Here is a 27,969-nt window from a genome sequence, read left to right as displayed (position 1 = left end):
TAGAGAAAAACACGCTTCCAATAAAAATGTAAATATTTTTATAACAGGGTTTTTTTCTTTGATTATTTAATGCCTTAGTGATAGAAAAAGGGATGTTGTTTCTGCCAGGACCTCTTCTGCTTTAAGCCCTCAGAAGAGTTTTTGGGATTCTCCCCCAGCAGGTCCATTTTGTCAGACTTGTGCCACTAGAAACAATCCTTGTGGATATATCCCACTGCTGTATCACATTCCCAGTGTTTGGAAGTGCCACGGGTGATGTTAACCTGCAGGCATGAATTGGTGCCAAGCTCTGGGTTTATTCCTTTTTGTGGAAGAGGCTTGGTGCATTCTCATTGCTGGGCTCAGGCATGACTTGGATCTTCTGGTTCTTGAGGGCAGCTTCCCTCATCTTGTAATACATGAACTCGTTCTGCTGGAACATGCGCAGCTCCATCTCCGTCTGCACACGCATGACCTGGGGACACAGCAGGTTACAAACCCTGTGACACAGGGGACCTCAAAGCACGTGAGTCAAACACTGCCAACATCAGGCACTGTCCCCAAGGGATGTCCTAGGCCATGCGGTAAATGAGGCACCTTGCTCGAAGTGTCCCACCAGCAGGACCAAAGCTGGCTGGACACAGACATTCTGCTCCTTTCTCACTCCCATTTACCTGCAGGCTGAAGCCTTTCCCACATCCAGCTTTTCCACAGGCTACGGGGAAGCTTCACACTCCAAAAAGTGATGCAGGACCTAGAGGTGATGCTGTGCAGAGCCAGGAAATGAGTGCACTTCCCATCCACACCCAGGGCCTGGCCACTGGGGTGGTCCATCACCAGGGTGGGGTCACCTTAAGTGGGAAATGAGGGTTGCTCAGTCCCACAGTTGTACCCTTTAGACCCCAGGATTCAACAGCAGCAGTCATTCCTAGTGCTGCATTATAGCAGAGGATCAGAAGGGATTCTAGGGTATATATTTACACCTGTGTGTTTATTCAACCCTTTGTTTAGGAGCACAGAGATGAGCATGTGCCATATATCCACTCTTTTCTTCCTAAAATGTGAAGGAAAACACAGAAATGGAGGCGCTGTCTCTCATCCTTTGCTACACATATGGAAACAGTCAACAGGTTTGCAATAGTAGATACAATTTAGTGGTAGATATTAATTTTTCTGAAGATATAAAATTACACCAATAAAGGTTATAGCTCTGTTATATTGGGACTAAGATATCAATAAAGGATTTGATCTGGTATCCTATACTTTTTTGGGGGCAATAAAGGAGAATGCTATAAAGCAAACAGGTCACATGAAGTGAATTAGGGGCTAAAGAAATAATAGATCCCAGCTGCAATTGTAAATAATTCCTCACATCTGAGCAGATGCAATTCCCAGAGATCTCCACTCTTGACTCTAAGCTAGGAAATGCACCTATCAGTCATCTGAGGAAAAAACACACTGCTGCTGAGAAGGAGTGGAGAGTGGTAAATAAAGAAGAATGGACACCAATAAAGAAAATCAGGTGGGAAACTGGGCACATGCACCACATTGCACCACATTTGATACACTCAAATTGCAATGTCATCCATCTGAGAGCAGTGAAATCAGCTTGCTAGAAGAATGGGGGGCTCAGTCTTTTGGCACAGCAATTTCAAAGAAGATTCAGGGGCTCAGCTGCCATTTCTCATGTATGTTCTGGTGCAAAATAAAAGCTGTCTTTCAGGGATGAAAATTTCCAATAAGAAAGAACATGCATTTCCCAGCAGAATGTATAAGAATCTAGATAAAACCACAGCATTGGTAAGAAGCAGTCAGCACTTAATACATCTCTCAGCTCTTACAGGTGGTTGTTTCTACAGCTTGACTGTAATCTTGCCCAGGTAGAGAGCAGAGACAAGACAGGAGATGACACCTACCTCCAGGTCTTTGGTAATTGGGTGGGAAGGCCCATGGGTTATCAGGAGAATGGCATAGGCTTTGCAGATCAAGCCATGGCCAGCTTCAATGAGGCCAGCGTGCCAGTGAGTCACTCCCGCCCGCATCACGGCCATCCCCAGCTGCGCGTTGTTGGGATGGTAAATTTTCCTGGGAAAACATTGGGTAATTTTAGTTCAGGAGAAATCTGGGTTCCCAAAAGTGTCACTGACATGGTATGTTTGCCAAAGAGCAGATTGTTTACTCAGGTAAAGAACTTATTGCAGCCAATGCCCTTGCAATGTGCCCTTCTTAGAAAGGGGTGGGGACACATTACTCAAGGACAGAGCTGTACAGGGACATGAGTTATGAAAGATAGGATATGAACTGGGAAAGTTCAACTCCTGGCTTGGAGAAAGCCAAGCTCTGTCATCTCATGCCAAGAGAAAACCACGCTGTGTCAATATTTTGGCACAAGCAGAACACAGATCTGAGCCTACAGCTCAGCTGGCTCCAGCTTAACCTGACACACTTAGTGGGGTAACAATGCAACAATCACCAGTTTCTCATTCAAAGCAGGAAGAGAAACAGGTGGTTCCAGAGACTCCAGAAATGTTCATCTCACCCGCTGCAGATGCATCCCTTCATCTGGGAATTTTCAGTGCCTAAGGTGGGAAAAATGAAACCTCTCCTCTACATCCAGCTTTGAAAGCTGAAGCAGAGTTAGAAGCTGCTTGGACTTAGCTGAAAACCTGCCCTCAAGGGCTTCTTTGGAATTTTGAATTGGCACTTAAAGCGAGAAAGGAAACTACCAAGGTCCTCACCACGGGCTGAAAAACTGAGGAACACAGAGGGGAAGGAATTTTCTCTCAGTCAATTTAGCTCAGCACCAGGGACATGAAGTTGCTTGTCAGGCCTGCAAGCTAGGGAGGTGACTCTGTCACCCCTCTGCAAAAGAACAAAATATAACAAGCCTTTGGGGTAGAACTGACCAAAAAGACAAGTAATGAGTGAGATGTCCTACCAGGAGGCTGAATGAGATGATGAATTAGGCTTTTCTCAAAAATTTCCATTATTTTTCTGTCTTTTTTTTTTTTTCCCTTCTGTTAAATACTCATCAGTCCTGTTATAAAACCTCAGTAATAATAAAGCATGTAATTTTTAATGTGAGGTTTACCCTGGATCTAAAACTGAATTTCATTATTCTCACTAAGCTTTTACCACAGGACTATATAATTAACCAAGAGAAAATCCATGTAATATTCAGGAGTGAGGGGATATCTTCGACGTGTTTCTCTTTGACCTCTCCTTCCTGTAGGGTGCAGTGACATCTCCTGCAGTCACAGCCTCTTTGTCCTGCACCCAGGCTCTGTGTCTTGCAGGGCAAGGGCAGCCCTGAGATGCCTCTGAGACAAAACAAAAAGGCCAGTGAAAGATGTTCCTAAACCATTTTCCAGTTCCAGTTTAGTAAATCAAGGCGTTTGGAAGCCCTTGTGCATTTAAGAAGGGAGCCCTCTCTGTCTGGTGGTACAAAAAAGGTCTCCATGTGAATCTCACCACCACTGCCCTCATGGGAGCAGACTAAGAAAATTATTCCTGTAACAACTGCTGAACATGTCACGAGCACAGAGAGCTGCCAGGAGTAGGGCAGACACGCACAGGTAGCCATCCACCATCCTCTTGGCATAGTCAGCTGCTTCCTCAAACATCTGCAGGTAGGAGAGCACCTCGGAGGCAATGCTGAGGATCCTCAGCAGGTAGATGTTGGTGTCCCCCAGCACAGGCTCCTGTTTCTTCAGGCAGTCACGGCACAGCTTCACAACCTGAGTGTGGAGGAGGCAGGGACAGGAAGGGTGAGTCCAAGCACCTTTGTGAAATAGGAACCTCCTCAAGCCAGGTCTCACAAGCTCTTGGAGGTCTATTTCACACCCAAGATAGCTCAGCTACCTTAGAAGGCATAAAATTACCAGGATGGCTTCTGTGGTAGTGTTGGAAAAAAAAAAGGTTTTAATAAAAGGCAAAATAAAAAACTTTACAGAGAAAAACCGATCCAGGTGCAAGAGGCCCTTCTGCCCCTGGTAAAACACCTCACAAAAGCAATTAGATTCTTTGTTCTCTTCTTTTCCTAGTGAATTGCCCAGGCAGGATTTTTTGGCTCCTGTCCAATTAACTATCCTTAAGTTTGAGGTGAAGTCCTCCAGGCCTATAAGAAACCTTTTTCACCTTATCTAAGAAAAAGCTTCTAGGCTGATTTCCTTTTTAAGGGGACAAAGGATATTTTTGTCACTCCATCTACAGAAGGCACATTCCTCCACCTTTGGGCCTGAAGCTGCCACCCCAAGACCCTGTGGTTTGCACAGTCCATACCAGTCCCAGAGCTGAGCCAGCCTCTGTGAAGGCTGGGGAAGAGATGTGCTTTGATTTGTTGAGAAAATTCAGCCTAGGAAAATGATTGGTACTCACAGCTTTCTCTGCCAGGGTTACACTGCTAAAACTGGTGAGGAAAATGTGATGTCTACTGCTCAGGAGAAGTCCAGGAGGCTGGGTATTGTCAGACACCAAGTGCCTATAGGACTCATATCCGGATGCCACTCACCAGCCTCCTGAAAATATTCAATGCAAGGAATACTCTCAATGACCCCTTGGGGCTGGAGACACAGAGCTGCACTGCTCCACGCCTGATCTAGCCATGAGTCAGTGTCCAGATTTCTGTTCCAGGGAGCTTCAGCCTTTTCCCAAAGAGAGCTAAATCCCAGAGGTCATTACTCAACCTGGAGTGCTGTCTGAGGAGAACAATTAAATATTTTCTGGGTGAGCAAAAGAGAGAGAAAAAAAGAAATTTCTTGAGTTCTCTCACCCATTGCCCTTGCAGCTTGGGCTCCAACCACTCCATGGTTCACCCAAACCTATCCTCGGCACCCAACAAATCAGCCACACAGAACACTGAAGAGAGCAACACAAAGACCCATGATGATCTTGTTCCTTTCCCAAACCCACTGTCCTTCTTTTTTTGAGGCTACCTGGCAGAGCTGACTTGTTACAGCCCTGTAACTCATGAGTTTCACCCAGGAGCCCTGGCTTCAACACCAGTGTCAGTCAGAGATGCTGGAAGTCACCTGAATCTCTTTGTGTCATCACTACAAAAGAAATTAGTCTGGGGTGCCTCAGACATGGCTGTGCTTTACAGTTTCATCCATAAATTGTGAATGTAGAGGGGGACAAGGCCTCCTTTCCTGGGCAGTGTGTGTGCAGCAAGAGAGCAGAAGCACCAGGACTCACCTCGTGGTAATGTCCCTCCATGCGGGCCTTGTTGATCTTCTCCAGCGTGTCCTTGGAGAGCTGGATCACCTCCTTCACCATGTCTGCAGAGGGCTGGGGGCAGCAGTGGGAACACCATGAGGAGAAGGCACTGCCTCACACACGCCAAGGTGTACTGGTTGAAAGAATGCTTGGCCAAATCAGCTTGGTGGGATGCTTCCCACATCACCACTTCCTACTGCTGGTTGCAAATGCCAGTGTGCCCCTCAGACCTGCCCAAGGCTGAAATGGGCTGCAATGTCCCAGTTCCAGGTCAAAAGGTGAAGGTCCTGCTGACTTCAGTGTTTCCCATCAGGGGAGTGGCCATGTGCCTCTGAGATGCATGACTGGGTTCCTCAACCCTCCCCACCACTCTTCCCTTCTGGAGAAGGGGCAGAATTCACCCTGCAACTGAGAGGTCTCGTGAGATACCAAAGAGGCTGTGAAAGCCACCAGCTGGTGAGTATCAGGTGCTCTCAGTGCAGCTGCTAGAGAAAAATGAGGCTCTTGAATGAGAGATCAGTGGAATAGGAAAGATCCCTGGATTTTACCTATCCTGAGAAATGCTGTCATTGCTTCCAAATACCCTAAGATGGCTGAGCTCAGATTTCTGCTGCACCCTGATAGGGAAATGTGTTTTCCTGCACACCTCAAAGGAGTTTGTGTTTCACCATGCATTTAGAGACATGAAGCACATATAGGAACACCTGGCAAAACACTGATGAGCTCATAATTAGCTGCCACTTCTTTATTCCCTTAATACTGAAATATAACATGATATCCAGTGCAACCATTCATCCTCTGCTTCTCTGAGCCCTTCAAATTTGCATTTCCCAACTATTCTAGCAATCATGACCTTCCTTTTCATAAATGAGGCAATCTGAACTCAGCCCACAGTCATGTGACTCTGGGAATTTTTGGGAAGAGCCTGGTCTGGAGATACACAGCAGAGCCAGCAGCCAGGAAAGACTTCTGGGTGTAGATCAAAAGCAGAGTCCCAATATTGCAATGAAGGATGATGCAAAGATTGGGAGTCAGGACTGTAGGACTGTCCTATTATCTTTTTTCCACACCTGGTCAGTTAGACTTTTGAGGAATCTGAAATTCATCTAGTTGGGAGATCCTCTTCAAAGTCTAGTATTGAAGAAAACCTCATAATTTTCAGATCCAGTTACCCCTATCTGTTACAGATGTTATTATGTTAACATTTGTGTTATGATTTATTATTCTATAGTCCTATACTGAAGCTACTATAGCTAATCAGATTTGGGCAGCTGCCTGAGCAGCACACAGGGTGTCCTGGGGCACAGAGCACATCCAAAGGCAATGTTAATGTCAGTGCAAATCACACTGTTATGCTGTCTGAGTCAAGGCTCCCAGAATAGGCACCTTAAACAGCATTTCCACAGTGGCTTTGTCTAATAAAAATCCTCCCTTGCCTTTACTAGACTTCTAAGTCAGTTGCCACTATGAACAATGGGAACTTTGCTACTCTTTGGAAGGGGTGAAGGACTGGAGGTCAGAGCAGCTGTTGAGGATGGAAGCTGTCCATCTCCCATGTATTCCTAGCACTTTTTCCATGCAGCTGTGAGTGCTGCTGCCCCCAGACAAGTGTGCCTGAGCTCAGGAAATGTGACACAGCCAACGTGCTCTGAGGCTGAGGTCAGCCTGGATACTTATTGTCTGTGGATGGGGTGTATTTTTAATAGCTGAAATCATGCACCTTGCATACTCAGAGGCTTTTTCTGCACAAGCACTTCACACTGTGGAGGACATTCCCCCAGAAGTGCACGTTTTCCTGCTCTGTGCTGTGCTCACAAAAAGGGGGTGGTGCATGTCTAGTGGAAGGGTGTCCCTGCTCATGGTAGGGCAGATGGAATGAGATGATCTATAAGGTCCCTTCCCAGCCAAATCATTCTGTGATTCATGGTCTCACTGTTCACTCAAGATTTGATAGTAGGTGTTGAATGAGGGATGAGATTTTTTTTAATGCTGTCTACTGGAGAATGTGTTCAAAAATACTCCTGCAGAAACCCAGATAAAAATCCTTCTGCATCAGAGAACTGAGCTCTGGAACAGCTTTATATTATGAGTGGAGAGGTACAGTTGTCAGCATTAGCTGTAAAATGAAGCTTGATAATTTAAAATGGGTTTATAGCAGGGTCATTTGCAGTAGAGGAGAACCTGACCCAGCAAGGAAAGGGTCTGCTGTAGTTCCATCTCCTGTCTCCTGTAAAGGAACTCCCTTATATCAGTTCAATGCTATTTCTCTAAACCTTTCTCGAGGACAGATGTACACTCTGCAGTATCCAGCCTTTCCTGGCTCCATCTCTCTGAAAGTGTTACAGGACTGAGCTTGGCTTCCTGGCACCTCCTGAGAGGGAGGCTGAGAGTTCTGTGCTCCTTCTCAGGAAGCTGCATCTCACTGAGTCTCTCCTGGTGGCACTGCTTCTGTGAGGTCACATTTCCTTATCCCAACTTTTCTGTTTCATTTCCCACCTGCTCCACATCATCCCCTGGGCTGTTTGATTCATGGTGTGACTGCTCAAAGCTGCAGATCAATGACTTGATGATACACTTATTGCTCTGCCTTGCTCTGCCTTCCCTTATGCACTTTATAGGGCTTGCAGGAGTAGAAATCCCCAAGGTAACAGAGATCACAAAACCTATGAGCAATTATATCCTTGGGCAGAGGAACTAAAAAGAAGCTCTTAGAGCTGTCAGCACACTCATAAACTGGAGCTGCTGGCCAAGCCACTGCCAACAGCAAGACACAGCCTTATACCTCCTACTGGATGACTTGTGAGACCTCCAAGGAAAAGAAAGATTACTTAAAAATGAGCAGTTCAACATGTAAATTCCTCACAGTCAGTCTGCCCACAGCAAGCATGTAAAAATGTCAAGTGATGGTGCAAACTCCTTGTGACAGGCCTTTGCAAAGAGGGACTGGAAGTTCAGGCTTCCCACATTCCTGGAGCCAGTGTGATGGTACAAATCACAGAGTTCCAGCAGCACTCGTTAGTCCTGTCACCATGGATCACCTGCAACACATTTCTCTTTCTGTGCTCAAAATGTAGAGTCCCTTGCAGTTTTTCAGGAAACAAACAAACAAGCAAACAAACAAAAAACCACCCACCCCAAAAACAACAACAAAAAACACCAACCAACCAACCAAAAAACCAAAAAAATAACCCAAACCAAAAAACCACCACAATCTCAAAATGCCAGCATTTTTTTTCTCAGCTCTAGACCTAATCTTCCAATATTTTTGCATCCTGTCTATTATTAGACTTTTAGGTTAAGGGCAACTTCTGGGGGCTTTTTAAAATTAAAAACTGTGCTTATCTTGCATAATAAGGATTAAACTGGCCTTGCATGGTGGGCTTGAATTGCTGTTGTGCCCAATCAAGGTCCAGTTCTGTTCTCATTTTTTCACATTGCCAAAATCTGACTATGTTCCTATCGAGACTGCTGAGAAACCACAGTCCTAGAGACGCCCAGATGCCTTGGTAGAGGAGATGCAGCCACCACTGGGTTTGGACACTGCAGGACAAACAATACCTTGCTATCCCCTGCCTTCACTGCCAGCATCAGGTCATCCTTGAGCTGTTTCTTGCAGTGCTCACAGGTGCAGTCGAAGTAATATTGCTTCTTCAGCTGCGTCCGCCGCTCCTCACTCAGGCTGAGGAAATCCACGTAGGAAACTGTCAGCTCATCCCCCGGGGAAATCTTGCTCAGGGCCCTCAGCTCGATCCTGGGGGCACAGGAGATGGGATGTGTGCTTGGAGAAGCAGCAGAAGCAGAAGTGCAGCCACAGAGCCGGCAGGGACAAATCCTGCAGCCTGCCCTGCCTTGCAGAGGTGAGCCCTCGCCCTAAGGCACTGCTTTAATTCTTCAGGGAGGCAGTGCAGAGGTGATAAGCAGGCTGGTTAACTGAATACAGAGCAACAACACTGTCACGCCAGTTTTTCCTGCCCTTCTACAAGTCCCTGGTAGGGATATGTAAAGGTCTGAGCTATAAAGAGATTATGGCTCCATTAATTTATCCGTATGGGGGCTGAACCTAGACATCAATTTTTAGTTTGTTGCAGGAGATCTCACCAGAAGAAAAAAAAATTGAGATCAGAAATACACACCAAAATGCTGAGTCTGGATTTGGGGTCTTTTTTTTAAGTGCTGTTTTGCATGCTACCCACACACCCCTGGCTACACTCCCAGATCCTGAGCTCTGCTGCCTTTGGTATCATTTTCACTTTGAAAAGTTAAGACAAATTCCCTCTGGGTGCTGCATAAGAGATGCCCTCAACCTGTTCATGCATTTCCACATAAAAGCTTAGAAGTAATTATCTGGAGAGAGTCTATTTTTAAATTGCTCGTTTGACCTATTACCACAATTCAATTGCCAGTCTGTTAATGAAATCCATGGCAAGCCCCTGATGATGGGATTTGGAAAGCCAGACCTTTGTACCTGCCTTTCCCTCATGTCAGTCCCTGCAAAAGGTCTTAAATAATGTGGAGATTCAGAACTATTCCCTTGCTCTTTCACTCTACATACTGAATGTCCCAGTTACTCTGGGCCATCTCTCAGATGTAGGGGCTAAACAGGCACAACTGGCTGGAGAACTTGGCCAGAATGGGGAAAAAAATCCATCAAATACCAACTGTGAGGTGGTTCTTTGGTATCCACCTCCTCTCCCAACTACAACAGTTTGTTTAATGTACATGTCTGTCCTGAGATGGACCTGGGGGGGACCTGCTGGCTCCCACCTGAACGTGAGGTGCTCTAGGTGGAACCCAACAAAAGCCTCACTAAAGGCAGAGGTGGCAGAGGACTCACAGGTATCACCTGGTGCTTTTGGGAAGCACACGACTTATTCTGTGTGATCATGTTTTTGCAAAGGGATTGTAATTCTCCTGTAATTCCCTTTTAATTCCCTTGGAATTCCTGTTACAGGCTCTCAGGACCAAGGGCATAGCTCTGAGTCTTCCAGCTCTGCTAAAGCTGCTGTCAAAATTCTTCTCCAAGGCTGGTCTTGATCTTCTCTGGGTGTTGCCATATCAGCAACAAACTTCATACAAAATTTACCACCAAACATGCCATTGTCACAAAGGGCAGCTATTAGTTATGTCACAACCACAGGAAAGTGCCAGACAGAGAAAGGTGCAACCAGCTACTCCAGGAGGAAGTGCCCAAAAAAGAGCAATTCCCATCTGAATGTTTACACATATAAACATTCCTGTTCACACTTCACAGGATCCTCATCAAAGTGAGTCATGCAACCAGAGAAGCAAAATCAAGCCTCTGACTTTCATGATGCCCCTGATAGCCCAAGCTCCACAGGGGTATTTTAAGCAGCCATCCCTTGTGTGGAGGGCATTGATAGCCTTTGGGGTAAGCCAGGAAACACATGGCATATTTTAAATACTGTAGTTAAAGAGACACTGTCAGCCAGGAGCACAGCACTGAGCTTGTCAAGGGCTCTTTCCCCAGTGCCTGCCATGAGCAGCAGGGACCTTGAGAACTGCATGCACAGGCACAGCGAGTGCCTGGTAGCTCAAAACTCAAATTGCCCCAAATAGCAACTCTAATCAAAGTGAAAATCTTTTCCCCCTTTTTTTATGGCCCTATTTATAATGTACTGAGTAAGATTCAGTGGTGAAGAAGAGCATTTCAAATGTATTTCACATCCTCTTTGAGGAAAATACATGCCTGCTTGAAATTAAATTTTAAAGGCAACAGTGTCCCCTTAAGAACACTGACTATAATATACCAAATGCCATGAGTAAAGCAAAGACTTTTTTTGCACATATTTTTGTGATTTATTTAGTTTGGATCAGGTAACAGTGGCATCATTAAAAGGTGGAACATTAATCATGGATTATGATAAAAAGGAACTGAAACCTACATCTCATGGTACTGCTACTGTAGGTAACACATTCCTCGGGCAGAGTTTGTTGCAGGAGAAACATGGAGAATTTAGTGTGTCAGTAACACAGTCATTTCTCATCTCCTAATATGCAAGGCTTTATTTTGGGCTGTACAAGATTAGCAAGACCTTGTTCTGACTTTCATGCTCTTGCCATTGTCAGGGGAGGAGAAATGAGAAGTGGAGAGGAGAACTACTGACAGGGAGGAAGCCAAGGGAGAGGGTGGGAAGGCAGAGAGGGAATTCACCCTGGGGAAGACAGTCTATTACCACTATTATTTTAATTTACTACAAAATGCAGAGTTAAGTGAGGTTTGAGTTTAGTGGGGCTTTACACAGGGGGAGAGGAGAAGTTTAGAAAACAGGAGAAGTGGAATTTGGAGTAAACAGAGGGAGCCCCTTGGGGTCTTTGCATCTTTTCCATTAGACATGGGGCATGGGGGGTACAGGGTAATGGAGGAGAATGATGCTTTCAAGTCTGACCCACCTCATCTGTGTGTGGAACATTGATCTTACAGCCTCATGACTGAAAGACAAAACAGACATCTGCAGTTTACACATGTACAAGTACAACAACAAAAAAAATGGGTACATGGCATAGCACTGGACACTGTACTGACAGGAGACAAGGGGGTTGCCTCTGCTGGCTCATGTGGCACTGCATGAGAGCTTCCCTTTTCATGTGCAGCTGCCAGGACCAAATTGTCCATGACTGGGCCATAGAGGATTTGGTGGAGAACTGCCCTGGCACTGTGATTTTAGGAGTGGTCTAGGTCAGGGAGTGTGCAAAACCTGCTCCTGATATTTGGCAGGAACAAGGGGACTGGATCTCCTGCACAGAAAGGTCTCCACTGACATCAGCAGTTGTGCTCTCTAGAACACAGCTTGAAATGGAGATCAGACTGGGATATCAGCCATAATTTACCTGGCCAATAACCAGATGGTCAAGTTTAAAGTCAGTAACCAGATACATGTGGGAGCTTTGACAAGCTGCCAGGCAAATCAATGCCATTCCTGTACTTACCCAGAAAGTCAGGGCTGTTATCACTGCTGGGAGCTGTTTGGAGAGGCTTTTCTATCAGCCCACTATGGATCCAATCCAGGGCAACTGGATATCATAGTACAGACTCCAACCTGACTTTGGATCAGACCCTTTTTCCCACCAAGGTAATAATCCAGTTTTGTTTTCTCTTGGCTTGTTTACCAGCTGCTTGGTAAGTGCTGGTGCAGTTTTATCAGGGAAAACCAGCAGTGATAACTGGAGTGCAGAACCAGTGTTAGTTAAAAAAGGAGAGGCTGGGGGGAAGAGGGGTTGTTAAGTTATAGCACTAAAGTTTAGTGAAGACAGGTAGCTGTAAAATAGTAGCAGAAAGATCAGAGGAAATCCTGTGGCTGTGCAATTTTTGTCAAGCAATTTCCCACAGTTAATGTTTTGCACACACTGCAAATTTCTGAATCAACAGCAGTTTGTACCTGTCATGGCTTGGAAACTGGGAAGGGCAGAGCATCGCTCCTGTGGGCTACCTCCACTCCCAGCTCTGGTGAAACATCTCCCATTTCCCACTGAATCTTTTCCCTTCTCATTCATCCTGCAGAGGTTTTCTTACAGGACTGGGGTGGGAATAGGGAATGCCCAGAGTCTGAGAGCATTCTGCACTCTCAGGTGACTCTGCTTGCAGATAACAATCACAACTGTTACTAAGGTCCATGGCTAAAGAGTTAATCAGTGATTAATTGAGATGGCACACTCTCAGCAGATGGGGGTTGTGTTAGGAATGGTTAGAAACACACCAGCAGATAGTGATACACAGCTGACTGCAAGCTTTGCTTAGGAGAAACTCTTGGGTTGTAGACTCAGCATAATCCTTGATAATTTGCAAGTAGAATTACTCCTTGGCTATCTATAAATGAGACTTCGATGGTAAGGAGTGAGTTAAACAGCTACTTACTACTTTAGCTACCTATTTTGAGTCTAGTTACAAAACTCATAAGAAACCAGGGAAAAAGTCTTTGCTGGTTGCTGGATTTGGGGTCAAATCTTATGCATTTGTTAGTGCATCAGATGACAATTTTTTAAATAACAGGGAGAGAAACCAGTTTGTCTTCAGCAAGAAAATACTGTTTGGGGTTTTTTTCTGAGCTAGAGAAGGAAAGAAGAATTAATACATTTTCTGGGGCATGGACCTGAGACTGGGGGTGACAGAGCCTGCTGAGTGTTGGTTGTTAGGATCCATCCCAGCTGCACCAAAGGAAAGAAATCCACTCACTTGCCATTGTTGAAGACGACAGTGCAGTTGGGCCAGCAGTCGTGGTTGGCCTGGCAGAGGTTGGGGAAGATTCCCACACCAACAGCCTGCAGTCCTCTTTGGTCACTGAGGGTAAAGCCATTGCAGCTGATCTAGTCCCAAAACACAGGCAGGAAGAGGTGTTAAGGGAGAAAAAGCTGAAACACTCCAGTTGGGGTAAAACATCAGAAGAGAAACAATGCAGGACTCGTGCAGAGGGACCAGGCCAGAGCTGAGTCAATGTTACAGAATATTTGCTGTCAGTGTTCACTTGGGATGCCTAAGATAAACTTGGTTGGCCCATGCATTGATTTCCTTATATTTGGTTCCTGAAAATAATTCAGAGAAAGGTCACAGGAAAATGACTTTGAGGCAATTCAAGCAGAAAGCAAAGTTCACACTCATGAAAACAGGTATCAGTTAGAAATTAACCTTGACTGCTGTATTGAACCTGATCATTGCTGGGTTGCCCTCAAAGCTCATAAAAACCAGCTACTACTCTTTGCTGTGAATTTTCAGCATTACTACTTTTGCATGACATATATTCCAAGAATAAATTATTTCACTTTTTTATATGATACACTCTTATGAACAGAGCAGGTTTTAGTCACAAGCATAAATAATGGAAATATCTGCAAAAAGAAAACATGATAGGATAAATCAAAGGAAATAATTAACTCAGCTGCTGATTATTTTACCCTGATAATAGTTTTATTTCCTTTGTAAACTGATTTGGTAGTTTTTCTATACTTCCTTGCTCCTGCACAGACAAGCTGTGCTGGTCACTAACACAAAAGGTCTCCCTGTGTCCAGTGGACTGGGTTTTCCTTGTGGTGTGGGTACCAAAGCATGCTGTGTCCTCTCCTTGTACTGGGAGTGGCAAAGGCCAGCTTGTCTTGCACAGCAGCCACTGGCAGAGGGGTGAGCAGAGCCTGTGTCTCCTCTTGGCAGGGCTGGGAGCTGAGGGGGTAATGCAGGGGTACCCAGGGCTGGGAACAGAGCAGCTCAGCCTGAACTGGAATTTCTCTCTCTGCTACACTGAGAGCAAAAATTTGTAGTTAACAACTTCGTAATTGCTATTATTAAATATATTTCCATTTTTAACTGTTTTTATTGTATATATTCAGTCAACATAAAAAAATCTAATGCACACAATATTAATAGACATTAATGTGTCTACTAAACCAGATCTTCTATATTCAAATATATTCTAGATGTACTCACTAAAAATATATTTTCTCAGCTCTCCCAGGTGCAGAGAGATGCCCACTGGGACTTGTGATGAAAATGCAGCACCTATGATTGAGCTAAACACTTGTCTGCACATTGAGACAGAAAAAATATCTCAGCCCCTGCCCTTGCCACCCCTCAATTTCCCAGTGTCAGTGCAGAGGAGAAGCAGGTGGGGAATGGGATGAAGTCAGCCATCCTCTCATGAGGCCAGCTGCAGAGTTTCTCCCCAAGCTGGCATTACAAACCTCCCCCACATGCACTGCTGCCCTTGGACATACCACCCCGAAAATGTGGGAGATGAGCTGCATCCCGAACTGCTGGCTGTGGGGTGGCCAGAACTCCAGGAAACTCTCCACGTCAGCACGCAGCTCCTTCTTCTCCTCGTCCCCAAAGCTGTCCACGTGGTTCTGCAGCTCCTCGATGGCCACCAGGCAGCCCTCGGACAGCCCAGTGCCCTCCCGCTCCATCTTCCACAGGATGCGGGCAGCCAGCCTGGCCAGGGGACAGCCACGGGGGTCACAGCACCAGCACCACGTGCAGAGAACAAAATTCATCGTGGAGAGAACAAAATTCATCAAAATTCATCATGGAGAAAACAAAATTCATCAAAATTCATCTCCTGGGGGAAATGGTGTGCAGGTAGATTGACTGAGACAGGCTCAGCATCCCCAGCCTTATGAAGGACAGGGAGATGCAGGGGGCTGTCCCAGCACCTGTGTTCTTTTGTGGAGATGTTATACAGATCCCCAGGTCCTCAGCCCTCCACAGCTGCTCCCATTTCCTTGAGGATTCCTCTCATTTTTTATGGTGGAGCCAGAATGTGAAGACAAGTTATGTGGCATTCACATTCTCTGATAAAATTCCTTCACCCAGTGTTTTTCTCCTGGGAAGTTGAGAAGCCTCAGAGAAAAGGAAAACAATTCTTATCTCATTTGCTTCTCCTGTGTTGTGCTCATGTGGAATGTGTTTGGAGATTGTTCACCCACAGGTGATTGTTCCATTGCATTCTGCTGTGAGTTGTTTTCACTCTTTGGCCAATTGGGGCCAAGCTGTGTCAGGACTCTGGAGAGAGTCACGAGTTTTCATTATTAACTTTTAAGCATTCTGTAAGTATCCTTTCTGTGTTCTTTAGTATAGTACAGCATAGTGTTCTTTAATATAATATAGTATCATAAAGTAATAAATTGGCCTTCTGAGAACATGGAGTCAGATTCATCATTCCTGCCTTTGTCGGGATATTCCCAGCAAATACAATAAGGTTAATGGATCCTATAGGCAAACTGGGGAAGAACCCATCTCTTCTTTCACTTTCCCACCTACTCCCCAGTTTCCCACACTTCCTAAACCATGCAGGAAAGGTTTACCTCACCACATTCAGAGTTTTTGGGGCCCAGCAACAAAAAAACCCCAAACAAGAACCCGTCTCTTGCACCACTGATGCTCCTCCATCACCATGATATTTTATGAAAGTCTCTTCGCCAGGATTTCTTCTCCTGGCAAGATGAGAAGCCTCAGCTTCTCCATATTTGCTCCTCTGGAATGTGATTTGGAGAGTTGTTTACCCAGCATGTGAATTGTTTTAACTTCATGACCAATCCAGTCCAGCTGTGTCAGGACTCTGGTTAGTCCTGAGTTTTCATTATCATTTCTTGTCTAGCCTTCTGATGTCTCCTTTCTCTTTCTTTAGTATAGTTTTAGTATACAATTTCTTTTAATATAATGTAATATCATAAAATAATAAATCAGCTTTCTGAGAACTTGGAGTCAGATTCTCATCTCTCACCTTGTCCTGGGGACCCCCAACCACGCTGCAACACTCCTCCACATACCTTCCCTATCTCAGGGATGCTCCTGGCCTATCCTAAACCTCCTCCCACCTCCACCTTGCCCAAATCAGGCCACCCAGCTGTTCTTTGCCATGAGAAGAATGTGTCCCAGGTCTATCCTGTCCTCTCCCAGGCCACAGGGGCCAGCTCTCACCTGATGTTTTCGGTGGGTGCCTTGCCATGCCTCTTGATGGCAGAGCACTCGTTTTTGTGGTTGAGCCAGGCTGCTCTCTGGCAGGTCCTGTCGCAGTAATGGGCAAACTTGCACTGCCCGCAGCGGTGCAGCCTCTCCTGCCTCTTGAAGCAGGTGTGACAGATGACATGTGTGAGGCTGCAAGGACAGAAGGACACCTTGGATCAGGGAGGCCCAGCTCTGCCCAGTGAAGTTCCTGCCAGTTTTGCACCCCTGCACACAAAAGAACTGTCACCGTGATATTTTATGAAAAATCCCTTCGCCAGGATTTCTTCTCCTGCGAAGATGACAAGCCTCAGCTTCTCCATGTTTTGCTCCTCTGGAATGTGGTCTGGAGATTGTTTATCCAAACATGTGAATTGTTTTAAATTAATGACCAATCACAGCCAGCTGTGTCAGATTCTCTGAGTCTGTCATGGGGTTTTTTATCATTAATTATTGTCTAGCCTTCTGATGTCTCCTTTCTCTTTCTTTAGTTTTAGTATATAATTTTCTTTTACAAAAAAAAAAAAATATAATATCATAATAAATCAGCCTTCTGAGAACTTGGAGTCAGATTCTCTCACCTCATCCTGGGGACCCTCTCAACACTGCAACAATGAACACCTCAAGATTTTTGGGGAGGATGGAGAAACATCCCACCCAGCCTAATGGATGTGTTCTTGCCTGGTGCTGTTGCTGTAAGTTAAATGGTGATGGAACAACTGGGACTCCTTCAAAAGGGGTATTTAATCTTTGGGGAATTCAAAACAGGATTTCCAAGAAGCATCCTACAATTGTGTGCATGTAACCATAACCACGACTGGGGAAGGATACTGATGATCACCCCTTCAGGTGTCCAGCTTTTGCTCCTAGAACTTAATTCACTGAGAAGGAAAGGGAGACACTTTGGTCTACTGTCCAAAAAATTTTTGGACTTTCCCCTTGCTGCTAGAGAAGGCTTTTCACTGCCTGATTTGGTGTCTGCAGCTGTCTGCTTCTCCAGGCAACCACCCACTTTATCTGGGCCTCCAGCCAGGCTTGACAGTACAGGAGAATTTCAATTCCCATCACTCAGCCACTGCTGGTGCCAGAAGGGAGGTTCTCCTCACTGCACAAAGCTCAGGGACCACAGAGGCTTCATGATCAAAGGAACATTTATAATTGTGCATGGTGCAGAGTGGGGAAACTGAGGCATGTGGAAATAAAAAAAGTATTGATGAGCCTGCAAGGAGGATGTGCCACAAGCAGGAATCAGACTCACAGCCCCAGAGAATCCAGCCCAAAGATTCTCCTTTGTCTCTACTACACCTTTACATAGGCACACACATACATATGCACATTTATATTTATATCACAGTACATTTAAAATGCATTTTCTTTTTTCTGAAAATATTATGTGAGCTGCTGACTTAATCTACCCTGTGCCTTGCAGGATAAAGAGGGCCACAGATTTAAAAGCAGGATGACCCACATCAGACAAAACCACATGCAAAAATGAGGTTCGGAAAAAAAGGTTTGGGAAAGTGAGCAGTGCTGGAGGGAGCCCAGTGTAAGGCAGAACCTGGGATGGGGCAGGGGGAAATGTGTCTGGGAAGGGGGATGCAGCCAGCTCCACTGTGTCAAATGGAAGAGCTGAGAGCTGGTGAGAAATGTCAGGCTGTGCTCTGTCAGCTGTCAGGTCAGGGGGGCAGAGAGGTGCAAGAGAGATTACACTCCTTGTAAGGCAAAGCAGAGCCAGAGAGCTGATAAACCCACATGGTTACATCGTGCCAGAAAGCCCAGGGAGATAACTCACATGGGGAATGGGGGTCCCTCCTGCCACCCGGGTGTTTTAAGGGCAGTCAGAAAGTGGGAAAAAAAAAAAAAAAAAAAAAAAAAGAAAAAAAAAGAGAAGATGTTTCCTTGTAGAGAGGAATGACAGGTTGGAAGGGAACAGGGTGCAGAAAAATCCAAGTCCTCTACCAGGTACTTCTCTCCCTCAGATTGCTCCCTGAGGAGGATAAAAAAATATTGACATGCTGACTTTTCATTTTGCTGTTTATTGCATGAGGGGGTCCAGATTTTCCAAAGCAAACCTGGCTGGCAGAACTTACCACCAGCTCTGGAAATCCCTCATTTCTGAGGAGATAGAGAAATGCTCCAAAAATGTTATACAAGACTTTCTGAAAAAGTGAAGGAACAGCCCTTGTGGTATTGAAACTGCAGAAACAATTACTCCCAGGTAATCTGACTGGCAAGTGTAAGAAATACTGCAGCTCTTACAAAACCATTATGGGATCCTCTGTGCCCCAAAATGGTTCTAAAGAAGACTGGATTTGTGGATACTGTGTGTTATCGGGACTCTGGAGGCCTGGGCTCAACTCCTGGTGCAGCAAAACAATCAGGAGACACAAGTAGTTGAGATCCATTCCATAAAACCTCAACTAGCATTCCTTAAATATCTGCAAGCACCTAAATCCCCCAGGTGCCCCTTGGCAGTTGTGCAGACTCTGCTGTGTCAGAGGAGCTCAGAGCTGGATGCCCCAAAAGGGAAGGACAAAGTGGGGCTCTCCCTTGGCTGGGTTCTGGTTCCACCTGTCCTGGAGACACACAACACCCAGACATCAAAGGCTTGCATGGTTCACAAGCTCCTCTCTCATCCCCTCTGCAATGGTGAGGTTCTCCAAGTGGAGCAGCCTGAGATTAAATTGAAGTCTCTCAGCCTGTGGAAATCATTGTTCAATAAAACCTTCTCTGTCTGGTCTAGAAAGTGTTTAACACAACCCAAAATGGTTCCAGGTATTCCAGATCTCCCCTCCAGTACAGAGAGCAGCCCACATCCATGCATGGCCAGGCTGATGCCTTGGGAAGGCTGACCTAGAACAGAGACTGGACAGAGTTAAAGAATAAAGCAGGGATTTATTAGAAGGCCTCAATGGCTCCACCTTGGGCAGCACAAGAGCCCAGCCAGGGCTGCACCCAAGATGAACCAAAATGGTCACAAAATGCACAACGGGTCACAGGGTCTCTCACTTTTATAAGTTCTGCTCCATTTGCATCTTGCAGTTCATTGTCCCATTCCAGCTTTAGCCCAGGCAGTCCCACCCTGCTTGTTTTTCTCTCTCCAGCCCACATTGTTTGTGCTCTTGGGCCTGGGATTTGGATCATTTGTCCTTGGTGCCCGGCTAGAGAAGGAATTGTTTTGTCTCCCTACTCTGTGCAGAGCTCACGATCCCCTAATATGAAGCTCAGAATTACACACTAAGGCAACATAGAGTCTGAAAAATATAAAAGCTAAAACCTGAGGCACAAGGGCAGTGCTAAAAGTTTCTGTAGAGGACCCTGGGGAGGTGCCTTCTGCTGTGGCACCCACCAAGGAACCCTGGAGGTCTGAACCCTCTGGGTCTTGCTGCTCAGCTTGCCTTGCTTCATCACAGGGACAGCACAACTGACTTCTGCTCTGTCTGTGCACTCCACAGCCTCGGAGGTGATCAGTGCCCTTTTCCACACATAGTGAGAACTGGTTCTCACCCTGCCCAAAAGCAGGATCTTCTTCAGTACAGTGATGCCTCCAGCCCATCACAAGCTTGCCAGGTCAGGATTTAGGGCTGACTTAGAGGGCAGATGCCACTGACTGACTCATTGAATGACTTTCTGGGGAGCCTCAGGTTTCCTTGGCCACTTTTCCTTCCCACCCCAGCATCAACCGAGCTGAACTCTGAAGGGCTCACGTGCTCTGGTGTCACTTAGGTGTGGAAACCCAGGGCACCACAGGGAATACTCCTCTGTCTGCTCTGGGGTGCCCTGACCCCCAGGGGAGCACTGACTGTCACCCTCATTCATGGAGAAAGTTTCCTGGACTTCAAGATAGACCAGAATCCACAAAAGTGTGGGATAGATTCTAGAGAGTAGTGTAGGTGTAGCACTTGAGGAGAAATTTAGGTTTTGGGATTTTTAGTATGTTGTGGATGGCAGCAAGATGGAGGGCACAGGGTGTCATCCTGGGTTTCTTCTTCATGCTTCTTCCTTCTTCTTCTTGGGTTTGGGTGGCATTTTGTAATTGGGCAGAAAAGTCCCCATTGTGGCTCTGTGGGATCAGTTATTGGGTTAAAAGGGAAAATAATCCAGGTGTCAATTCTTAATTGGATAGTTTAGTCTTAAAAGCCCTTGGAACAAGAGATTGTTGGCCATTTTGTGCCTTCTAATGAAAGGCTGCAGAACTCACAGTAGTGAGACTGTTTTACTGATAAGAAATAATAAACACCTGAGTCTGAACATGAACTGCTGTCTCAAGTGCCTTCAATCCAGACCCAGAGAAACCAACAACTGGGACCCTGGCAACTGGGACCCCTACACTTGGGTGGGACACACAACTCCAACTAATCCTGAATGCAGCTGCAGTGACAAAAACAGTGATTCAACATGCCAGCCAACAAATGCAAGAGGTAACACAGCACTGACAACTAAACCATGGCTCCACAGCTTGCAGTGAAAGCACAAGAAACAAATAACTCTTGTGACTGCTTGGATTGGATTCAGACAGATTAAGGTCTGTTGGACCTGCCAGGGTTGAGCACTGTCACAGGAAATGTATGAACCTCATCTCTGAGACATGCACAGCCCAAACATCTGCCACCCAGCACACAAAACATCTCATTCAGTGGCCTGGAAAAGCCAGGTGAGATGGCTTTAGTGCAAAGAACAGAGGAGGTTTCATTGAGGAGCTGATAGGCACAGTGAGCAGCTCCCAAACTGTTAAACTTATTCTGTACATCACAGATGATACACAGAGGTGGCCTAACTTACACCTAAATCCTATTTATTATTGCTTGGCTGGGCATCTCTCTTCTCAGTCTGCTACAGAGAACAGCATAAGAACAACTTAAGATGTAGGGCAAAGTCTCCTTGGTTTCCAAAGCAGAGGCTGTAACACTTCACTAAAGACAACAGCCTAAGAAAATGCACCTGCTACCTAAAGATGAATTTTTAGCACAAGAATGGGTTCACTCCTTTAAAAAAGAGTTGGAGTTTCTACTTCCATCTTTAAAATGTCAGGGATGATATATCCTAGTTTTTCTGATTTGAGAAGAGGATTTATTTTAGACTAATTTTTGACTATTTTATTTTTAGTCTTTCATTACAAGATTTCCCAGCCTTTTCTTTGAGGTGTGGGTGAGATTTTCTTTAAAAAATCTGTGTTTGTTCCCAGGTTTTAATTAGGCTTTTGAACAAGTAAGGTAGTAATAAAAAAATCAAACCTCAGAACATTTTTTAAAATATGAATACGATCACATTAGCTCTCAGTTTTTATTGGTGTCAGCTCAAAGAATTTGTTCCCATAATCTTTTCAGTCATGCTGTTATGGATAATTTTGGATTTCTTATATGTCTAGGTCATCCTAACTACAATAGCAGAGCTCCCCACATTTCCTTGGAAAATGTTTTTGGCCTCTTTGTACATGAAAAGACATGCAAAAATTCCATGATCTCAGTTTTTTATCAATTTGCAGATCCCTCATCAAGCAGATCTTCAAGTGATCTCAGCTTTCCACCACATGACACTGTTTCCCTTGACTACTGTCCCTCAAATCCTGCTGGTTAAAGAGCAAACCTTCTCTTGGCAAAGGCTGACAGAGACATATGAGGCATCCCCTTGCTTATAGGAAATGTAAACTCTTGCAGGCTTGAGAGCCAGGGGATGTGTCAGAGGAGAAGGTCACAGACAGAACACAGAGCCCAGGCACTGGGAATGCCATGGTCAGGAAAGTGATGGAGGAAAGGAGACCTGGGATCTTCAAGGAGAAAGCAAAGAGGGAGGAAGGATTAGAGAAAGCTTCAGTGAGAGGCTCAGGACCTTTGCAAATTGAAAAATTACCCCAACAAAAGCAAAGAATCCCTTGAGAATCTGCATTTCCAGCTTTCTGCTTCCACGTCAGGGCAAAGCCTGACAGTGGTGTTTCCTGGGTGATATTTCAGCTGATGTCAGCAAGGCTAAATCAAAGATCAGGCTGTGTCTGCACGTTATCCTGGAAATCACACAGAGTTCTGCAGCCCTTTGCCATCAGTATTCACCATTTCTTTAAGCAGCCTGCTCTCATTCAGGCAGAAATAGCAGGCTTGATACAGGAGTCAACACTAAGTGTACACCGTGTGAAGCAACTAAGTTATAGAACCATAAAATCAGAATGGGTTGGGTTGGAAGGGACCTTTAAAGGTCACCTAGTCCTAGGACAACCCCTCTGGAATGAACAGAGTTAGCCTTGTGAGTCATACTCTGGCCTTAAAATCTGACTATGAGCTGGCTGGTGTTTATAGGAACCTCATTTTTCTTTGAGTTTTACGTACTTCTGGATTAAAAGTCTCTGGCACTGTGTAAGAAACTACTGCTCAGATGACCATCATTGGCCTGAAGAGTACAAGCCCTCACCAACCTTAGTGACTTTAGGGGCTCTCAGGGTCCCTGTGACCTTCAGGGGCTTCCAGGGTGGGATGCAGCCTGTAGATTCAGACACCAAGATGTGCTCATCTGTACCCCCTGAGTCTGAGTAGAGATTCACCACCACACTCAGTGGGGTCTGGAAAGCCATTCAGCTCAAAGGAAAGCCATTCAGCTCACTGCACATATAGAGCTCCATTGATTACATCAGCATTTAATGTTGGATTCACTTGTCTGGACACAGAATTCCAGGGTTAGGCTCTACCTGATGACAGAGTTTTGCCAAAGGAAACATTTGTCCTTTTTCCTAGCAAAACAGAATCTCCACACTTCCTCAATCTCAGTCTCCTACTGAAAGACAGACATCAATAAAGTGCAGTTGGGTGATAAAATTACTTTGACAGCTCCTCATATGTATCTGTTTGTCTAGGTATTCATCTCTATCTACACAGGTAAGTCAGGTTGGAGTCTGTACTGTGATATCCACAGTATATATATATATATACATACATATATATATATATATATATATATATATATATATATACATGGATTGAACCCATAGTGGGCTGATAGAAAAGCCTCTCCAAACAGCTCCCAGCAGTGATAACAGCTCTGACTTTCTGGGTCAGTACAGGAATGGCATTGATTTGCCTGGCAGCTTGTCAAATCTCCCACATGTAACTTGTTACTGACTTTAAACTTGACCATCTGGTTATTGGCCAGGCAAATTATGGCTGATATCCCAGTCTGATCTCCATTCTAAGCTGTGCTCTGGACAGCACAATGGTGCTGTGTCTCTGCAGAGCTCCTCCTACTAATCTCAAACACACCTTTGCTTTGCCTGCACATCCTATGCAGCCATGCAGAAATCCCTGGGTGGCCTCTGCACTACAGCTGCCTTCCATTCACCTTTCAACAGCAAAATCAGGGGAAGGAGTTCAGGGTCTCAATACCCACAGACTGGGAATGGACTTCCCAAAGGACTGACTTCTTCAAAGGGCTGCAAAGCAGAGACCAGCTCTGCACTCTTGTGCATCTGTGTGGTCTTCATGCACAGAGACAGCTGAGATCTCTGGAAAATCTGTCACATATTGGGTAGGGCCTGAGCCAAAAAAAACCCAGCAATCCTTTCTATTTGAGTCCCTTTTCCATAGGACACATACACAGTGCTTTCAGCAAGGCATGGGAGATACTGAGGTGAGCTAGGATGAGGGACTCTGGATTTTGGGTTTCCCTGTGCAGGCTGAGACCCTTTTTTAATAGTGTAGATTCAACAGCAATTTTAGGAGCCATACACCATTGTTTGTGGGCTAGGAAAAGCACATGCCCCTCCACTGGGCTCTTCATCCATGCAGAGGCAACTGCTGTTGCTATAGGGTAAAACCAGCTACCAAGGCCAGGTGTGGATTTAATCTGCAGGAATAAAGAATATGAGGATGCAGGCAACCCTTCTTTGACAGCAATTCATTCAATGGAGTTTGATGCAGCTGAAACCCAGGAAGAGCAGTAGAAGGGACCTTTAAAACCAAAGCCCTGGGTGTGGAAGAAAAGCATCAGCGTAATTGCCACAAGTAAAATGTGTGTTTCCATTATATCTCACAGCCAGGCTGCATCCTGCCAAGCTCTAACCAACAAGCATTTGGTCTGGTTCAGAGATTTTGGGACTGTGTTTCACCCCTGACCCATATTTGGTGCTTTGAGATGAAATGTGCCACAGGAGGGTAAGAACCCATTATTATTGCACAACACTTGCAGAGAAGGGCTGTGTTTACCTTGACTTCTGCTGCTCAACCTCTGGACCTGCCCTCTGGGAGCTAAACTTGGGCAGGAAGAGAGTGAAGCAGGGAAACACATCTGAGGTTTTCTGTTGGAAACCTCAGCCTAAGTCCCAGCCTGCAGTGTGAGCTGGTGCAGGGACAGCTTCTGCCCTTATCTCACATTACACCAGTGGCATTTGAAAATGCAGCAAAGTTGCAGCTCTTCAACATGGGCAGCTCTGCTCTATGCATGGTGCAACGTTGTACATGGAAGAAAAAAATATTTTTAATCCACCATTAAAAGTCAAAACCTTTTCAGTGGTTTAAAATAAAGTCTTTTTAATAAGGCATATGAGAGAAATAATTGTTCATAGGCACTTCCAAAGCAAATCACCACAAAATTCCAGCTAGTGACACGAGTGAAACTGAAGTACTGACTGAAGAGCTAAAAGGACACATCAAGGAGAAATGATTTTGTCACCAACTCCTGTAATTGAGCTCAGGGTTAAGACTTCAAGAACCCAACATTTTAAAGTGAAAAATGACATTTTTAATGTGAGCTCTTACAATGACATATTAAAATAAAAACTAAAGGTGTCATTCCTGCTAAGGCAAAGATTCATAATCATGTTCACCCACTGACAGTTAAAGGACAAAGAAACAGTGAATGAAAGACACATAAAAAGCTTATTTCTTCTTCTGCCTATTTAATATCCAGTTCTCTGCCACTGCCAGCTCACACAGTGGCACTGAGCAGCCTCAGCTATGAGATGACCAGGGCTAATACAGCAGCACAGCCTCTGCTTGTGCCCAGACTTCATTAGCAGACCCGATTTAATTAGACAAACTCAGCTCAGCAGAATTGCTCATAGCCCTGTTTAGGGTGCAGGGTATTTACTGGAGCTGTTTGGGGCTAAACATTCAGTCTCAGGACTCACCATGATGCCCTTGAAGAACATTCACAACTTTCTTAAGCTCAGAATTAAACCTTCAGCTGCCATCTAAGTCCTCAGTTTAAAAATCTGGGCCACATTCTGTTCTCTGTTACCATGCTATAAGGCTGAAGAAATTTCATTTGTGTCAGAGGCTTTAATTTAGACTTAGCCCTGTGGAAATTAACACAGAAATCCATTTTTGCATCTTTTCTCTTCCAGGTTATTTAAGTGAATCTTCCACTGATCCAAAGGGCAGAAGTGGGTACCTACCAGCCATACAGGTTGAGTGAATGTTGTGATTAAAACAAGCAGCAAAAAAGAAAAATATCCTTGCAGCAGAACTCAGAGTCTGGCTCCATCAGTGTGAACATAAATTTAAAACCAGTCTCGTGAAAGAGCAAAAGCAGACGTTTGTCTCCAGTTAGCTCAGCCAGCTGTAAACATTAAATCTCTTTAACAGAAACAGTGTCACTTGCTGATCCCCACCAGCTCCTCGCTCCAGGGCAGTGGGTGATGAAGCTGGAAGGGCAGCTGGGGATGGTAAAAGTGAGCAGAGCACCACAGAACTCACTTTTATCGTGTATTGCCCACCAGAGACTTCAGCAAAGCCAGCCTGAGACTCCTGTACCTGAATTACCCTGACTCCAGGCAGGTCTCTGCAGTGTAGCACGGGGCTGCTTCTGTGAGGCACTGAATGCATGCAACTTTCACTGCTTTTCTCAAAGGTTACAACACCGAGCACCTTGCAAGGTCACATGGAAACAAACTGCACCTGCTGCAAGTGGACCAGCTGCTCTGAGCCCTGGGAAGGACATTCCCTACAAGCTGTGGATGTGTCTTTCCAGAAGTGCTCCTGACTTCCCTCTGATCCCTTCTCTGATGTCACCCAAGCAGCTCCAAACTTTTATAGAAACCACCCAGATGAAATTTTGCAGCGAGATTATTTTTGGTCTGAGTTTTCCAAGTGCTTTTCTCTTACCTGTCAAAAACCACGGCTGCGTAGGCTGGCTCTGCAAAGATGACATCCCCAGGCAAGAATTCCTTCTGGGCTTTCAAACCCCTGCCTTTGCCTTCAGTTGTGAACAATTCCACTGACTCCATTCCTCCTTTGGTCATCCCAGGGACCCCAGGCTTTGGGAGGTGGGTATCTCAGAGCAAGCCAAACCTCCCAGCACTCCTGCCAGCTTGGGTGTGCTGTGAGGCCAGGCTTATAAAAGGAGGGCTGCTCTGCCCCCTCCCCTGGGCACATGGATTCCCATAGGAGGGCCAGGGGGTGGGAGCAGGAGAGGCAGGAGATCCTCTGCTCAATATCCCTGAGCTATGCAGGGATGGGACAGGGCTGGGGTTTCTGCTTCATTAGGAAAACCCTCTCCAAAAGTGACGTGGGGAGGTGTTTCTCCCAAGCACAAGAAGTTGTATATATTACAACTCAGCTTAATTTATACTCTCCCATTGGAGAGAGAGTGTATTCTCCTCACAGGATATTTTTAGCCACCACATGCTTCTGTCTCTCAGGAAGCAACAGCTGAGACAGTGGGATGGGGAGGGCTGGGATGCCTATTTCTGACCCCTGCACTGCCGTCTGGCTTTTTCTAGAAATCAAACAAAGCTGCTTTATTTTTACCCTCCAAGAGATGGACAGCGAGTTTAGAGGCAGGGATAACAGAGAAACATGTGCCTTGACATTCTCAGCATCCTCTCACCACCAGGAAAAGAGGAATGCACGTCCCAAATGCCAGGGGCAGCGTGTGTACAGAGCAGTGGGGAAGGAGCTGGAAGGACACCAACAGTTCAGCACAGACTGCAGGAGCAAGCAGGACATCCTGATACTCTCACCCTCTTAGATGCACCACACCTCTCTGAACCAGCACCTGAGAGCTGTCCCCACCTCAAGGATGGTCCAACAGAGAAACCAAACTCAGGAGCAGCAAGGCCCTGGCTTTACTCTCTGCACCAGTGCAAGTTCAGGGAGACACAAGGAAAGGGCCTCATGTGTAAGAGTGAACTCACTGTGAAAACTGAGCCCAGCCCACGCTGCCCTTCAGCATTTCTTTATCATTTAACAGCACTGCCCAGGGCTGCTTCCTGCTAATCTCCCCCTCCTGAGGCTGTGTCCTGCTAATCTCACAAACCTGAGGCTGTGTCCTGCTCCAAGCACTGTGCAGATAACAGTGATTGCAGTCCTCTTCCCACATCTCTGTGCTGCACTGGAAAATCTGCCTGC

General features: G+C 45.6%; 1 protein-coding gene across 2 annotated transcripts; it reads right to left on the bottom strand.

The window, feature by feature from the left end:
* Positions 1-33: 33 nt before the first annotated feature.
* SMYD1 (SET and MYND domain containing 1) lies at positions 34-27,140 on the bottom strand. Of its 2 annotated transcripts, XM_059845411.1 has the most exons (10): positions 26,725-27,140; positions 16,616-16,792; positions 14,914-15,127; positions 13,385-13,515; positions 11,605-11,643; positions 8,752-8,944; positions 5,173-5,265; positions 3,553-3,716; positions 1,896-2,064; positions 34-454 (listed from the first exon to the last, which is right to left on the bottom strand). In XM_059845411.1, exons 1-10 carry the CDS (start codon positions 26,859-26,861, stop codon positions 296-298), a joined length of 1,476 nt encoding a protein of 491 aa, XP_059701394.1. In that variant the 5' UTR covers positions 26,862-27,140; the 3' UTR covers positions 34-295. The 2 variants fall into 2 exon arrangements, with proteins under 2 accessions (XP_059701394.1, XP_059701395.1); XM_059845412.1 differs by lacking the exon at positions 11,605-11,643.
* Between the last annotated feature and the right edge of the window lie 829 nt (positions 27,141-27,969).

Source organism: Haemorhous mexicanus, chromosome 4, assembly GCF_027477595.1.
Source record: "Haemorhous mexicanus isolate bHaeMex1 chromosome 4, bHaeMex1.pri, whole genome shotgun sequence".
NCBI lineage: Eukaryota > Metazoa > Chordata > Aves > Passeriformes > Fringillidae > Haemorhous > Haemorhous mexicanus.
Note: the sequence above shows the minus strand (reverse complement) of the source record. Positions and strands in the feature narration are given on the sequence as shown.